Source organism: Notothenia coriiceps, unplaced genomic scaffold (assembly GCF_000735185.1).
Source record: "Notothenia coriiceps isolate Sejong01 unplaced genomic scaffold, NC01 NC01_scaffold00003167, whole genome shotgun sequence".
Classification (NCBI taxonomy): domain Eukaryota; kingdom Metazoa; phylum Chordata; class Actinopteri; order Perciformes; family Nototheniidae; genus Notothenia; species Notothenia coriiceps.
The window spans coordinates 1-4596 of NW_011335868.1; the positions used below are offsets into that span (position 1 = coordinate 1).

Here is a 4596-nt window from a genome sequence, read left to right on the forward strand (position 1 = left end):
ATGGACATTTTCAAATGTTTGATTGTGTTTTGCTGTTATAAATCTTTTTTTTTTACTTGGTCTGAGGAACTATTCTAATTTTTTGAGATAGGATTTTTGAGTTTTCTTAAGCTGTATGCCATAATCAGCAATATTAAAATAATAAAAGGCTTGCAATATTTCAGTTGATTTGTAATGAATCCAGAATGTATGACATTTTTGTTTTTTTAATTGCATTACAGAAAATAAAGAACTTTATCACAATATTCTAATTTTCTGAGACAGTCCTGTATATACTCGCATTTTAGACTCTGTTACTAACTCTATATCTGTAGACTTGGTATGTCTTAAATGTCCGGTTAGGATGTATTAGAACGAAATCTAAAATGAAAATTGTAAATAAGCCATCTGTATGTAAAAAAACCACCTGTATGTAAATTGTAAATAAGCCATCTGTATGTCAAATATGTCTTATATGTCTTAAATGATATGATGAATTGGAAATGGGGGACCCTGATGTAAACAAGACGAAAGTCTTTCTCTGGTCTGCATCCCCTTAACAATTGTATGTTTTGAGCTGTACTGTACTGTACCCAATATACAAGCTGTTAATAAACTTTTCAATCAATCAATCAATCTGTCTGAGAGCATTAGCATCTTCAACTCTCAATGAATCTACACCACATAAGAAAGACACTAACTAAGGCAGCAGAACCTGGTGGAAAAACCTTATTGAGCCTGCTTTATGAGCCAAATGCTGAGAAACAAAAGCAAGACATAAGTAGAAGACATCTATTTAGAAATGTCAGGACAAAATAACCTAAGTTTTAAATATATTAATTATTCACTGCGTGTTAATAACATACCGTTTTTTTTATGTTTCATCCTCACACACAAGCTTTGTCTGAGTGAGTGTGTATGTGTTGAGGTTTGAAATCAAAGTGAGTATGTGTTTGTCTGAGTGTGTATTTGTTGTTGTAATAGCCGACCAGAACAATTACAGGCCTAACGATATGAAAAGTACTTCGTGAGTATTTACAATAAAAGAAGATTATTAGAAAATGATGTTTAAATAGATAATGCTTCCTCAGATTGACGAAGGAAAACCCGCTAATAGTTGAAAGATGACGCAGCAGTTTGTTAGCCAACTCACCTGATGGCTGCTCGGCACATTACTGCAGAAAGGATCCAGAAATGACTCCAGACTGTACAGAACATTGGTCCGCCAAACGGCTTCACCCGGGGCTATACTGTGCCCACTTCCTGATCCCTGCATGCAAACTTTCCAACCCACACGCACGGTGTCAAGTCAGACCGGACACCGGCGGCATTTCCGGTCTTATTTTTCAAAATAATTCCCGACAGCCGTCTTACTTCGAAACAGCGTATTAATATTCCCATTCAAGTGAAGACAAAAATAAAGTAAACCAAGGGGGAAAGTAATTTGCATTTCAGTGTAACAGAAATAAAGTTGAACATTGTTCAAAACAGACACACAGAATCCCATTTTGCCACACGTTCTTTTATTCTATTCAAACACATTTCCGACAACAGAATAAATTGAACACTAAGGCTTTATGTTAATCTGTATTAAACTACAAAAGCTTGTCATACAATAATCATAACCAAAGCAGGATGTATTAAAACTAGGGCTGGGCAAGTTAACGCTTTATTAATTAACACCGACAAATATTATTATTAGGCTATTAATTTTATTGCGTGTTTACAGTTTTTATTATTATTATGAAAGTACGTTGCTCACTGGCTCTTACTACACATACAAAAATACCAACAACAACATGAACATATTTCCCCCTAATTTAACTGTCATACACGTTTCAAAATAATGCAGAAATAACTACATACTGGTACCGGTTAGGAAAAACCATGAATTGATGCTTTGCAAGTGTCCTTACAAGACCGATCCGATCTTCTAAATGGAGATCGGATCGATCAGGCTAAGCTCACGTTTTAGCTGAGTTGTAGTCTCTGTGGTTTTAATTATGACAGGGAAACTACATCAGAGTGAGCAAGGACCCTGGACCAGAGGACCCACAACTTCAGCTGTCTGTTAACGCCTAAAACTTCTTCCAGCATCCACTGGCTCCTACCAGTCAATCCAATTCACAGAGCAGGAGCAAGTGGACATCTGGAGGAGCCAGTGGACGACTGGAGGAGCCAGTGGACATCTGGAGGAGCCAGTCGACATCTGGAGGAGTCAGTCGACATCTGGAGGAGTCAGTGGACGACTGGGAGTCAGTAGACGACGGAGGAGTCCGTGGACGAACGGAGGAGACAGTGGACGAACAGAGGAGTCAGTGGACGAACAGAGAAAGAGGATTCACATGTGACACCAAAGACCAGAGATCACCTTTACTTTAAACATGTAGGTTATGTCTTCTATTCATGAGGGCAGAAAGCTCTAAAAATGGACCATAAAGCAAAAACATTTTTTTATCCAATCATCGTTTCAGTAATCTTTTTTAAATATGAATATTTGTTTTTAAAAAGAATGTCTTTTTAAACTGACATTACTGAAACTGTAATTACTGTTGAGTAAAAGTATTTATTCACCTACACTATTTACAAGAAAAGGTGAACAAACATCAATCTTCTGGGATCTGACATAGTGTTCAGACCAACTAATCTATTCCTAAACTCAGTCTCAGCAGCATGAGTGAAGACAGAGGTGTGTAGTGTAGTCCTTCTCACAGAGTTTCTCTCAATTTGATGGTCACTGCTTTCACCTCTGAGTACTCAGCCAGAGCATACTCTCCCCTGAGAGGAGAGAAACAACACATGGTGAGGGAACACACAGGGAACAAGTGAATAATCTGAAATATGAAGAGAGTGATGGTTCTTACAGCTCTCGTCCATTGCCTGACATCTTGTACCCTCCAAAGGGAGTCTGGACATGAAGGGCGTTATAGCAGTTTATCCTGAACAAAGATAGAGAACACAAAACGTAATAATGGCCAAAACCAAATTGTAATCACATAAAATAAACTGTTTACCAGCAGTGAAATGAAGGCCAGTTGAAAAATGTAAAACATATAATACAAAATAAAGATTTTAGATCATTTTCTGTTAAAACGTTAAAGTTAGAGAAACAATTAACATTAAATTACATGTCATTTGTTAGAATAACTGAGAAACAAAATCAATATGCATTTAATTTTAACAAAGCTGAGTATGTTTTTGTGTGACAAAAGTCTCAGTTTCATTGCGGGTTTGCTTTTGTATGATTGAGGCTGATCAATACATATCAGGCAGTGTGTAATGTCAATTTTTGCTTAAAGTTAGCCATAACTGATGTTTGATACATGGTGCAGTTATGGCTGTGGAGGAAAATGCAGCATTTGATTTTATTCTCATGGTGATCACACGCTATTGAGTCCAATTTGCTGAGTTCTTCCCTCAGCCGTGATATTATAGACCACTTGGGGCTCGCTGAGGGTAACTTTGTCTACCTCAGTTTTTTCAAGTGGAATCAGTCAGCCATATTGTTTCTTAATCTCTGATTGTGTGTTCCCTTTTGTGCATATTGTTTGATATGTGAATATGGATAGTAGAGAAAATTGCAAGAACGACTAATTGAAAAATGTTTCGAATTTTGTATAATGATCATGCATTACATTATTTCACCAGATCATGCCTGAATTTGCCCCATGATGCTGTTGGAATAAAATGTAAATGTTGTTTTATTGACAAATAGGCAAATGAAATGTGGACTCACCAGACAGTGCCAGTCTCCAGGGCTGCAGACACAGACAGAGCTCTGTCTATGCTGGCTGTGAACACTGCGGACACCAGGCCATACCGGGAGCTGTTGGCCCGCTCTATGGCCTCCTGCTGGCTCTTAAAGCTGAAGATGCACTGCACTGGACCAAAGATCTGAGAGGACAAACATTTCAATTGAGACCAGTCAAATATCCCAGTATGAAATTAAATGCTTTTGTTTCCTGTCCTTTGTTTGACATTCACATTGAATAAAACATACATGTGTAATTAAAATATATATAATAGCTGGACTAGTTATATATATATATTGAAGAAGAAGAAGAAGAAGAAGAAGAAGAAGAAGAAGATACACACACCCTGCAAAAGAGTTTGTAAAAACCCTAATATATTACAATTTCAAATAAATAAATAACCAGATTTCACCACTACCAAAATAAATATCATTTGAAACATCACCCATTTAAAAACATCCTCTTTTACACACTTTAAAAACAAAGACTACACCTATTTTTTTAAATGTCAATAATAGTCATTCTCCCCCAGTGAGCACAGAACCTGCCCAACAGCCCACACATCCAGAAACCCCTGCAGATGATTGATCAGCGTGTAGTATGCATGCTTCACCCTCGGACGCGCTGCCACCAGCCCCCTCAGACAGAGCACTGCATCCGTCCATCCCACTCCAGCAAGTTGGTTTTTCCGACGTTTCCAGATCGCTAATTTTGCATTAGCAAGCAAGAAATGTGTCAGTACTAGAGTTTCCTTATTTTTCAGGGTGTATTTGGGGCCATGGACAAAAAGTGGTATGGAGAAAACCTCCCCCAACCTTTCCACCCACTCCTGTAAAAAATGGTTTAAACCAGCCAATCGGAGAGC

General features: G+C 37.8%; 1 protein-coding gene across 1 annotated transcript; it reads right to left on the minus strand.

The window, feature by feature from the left end:
* Positions 1–1482: 1482 nt before the first annotated feature.
* Positions 1483–3873, minus strand: LOC104941118 (aldehyde dehydrogenase family 1 member A3-like; the record flags this gene model as incomplete). Its single annotated transcript, XM_010766163.1, has 4 exons — positions 1483–2228; positions 2692–2757; positions 2844–2918; positions 3716–3873. Coding segments are annotated over 4 exons (330 nt in total), but the record flags the coding sequence as incomplete, so codon positions are not given.
* Positions 3874–4596: the final 723 nt, after the last annotated feature.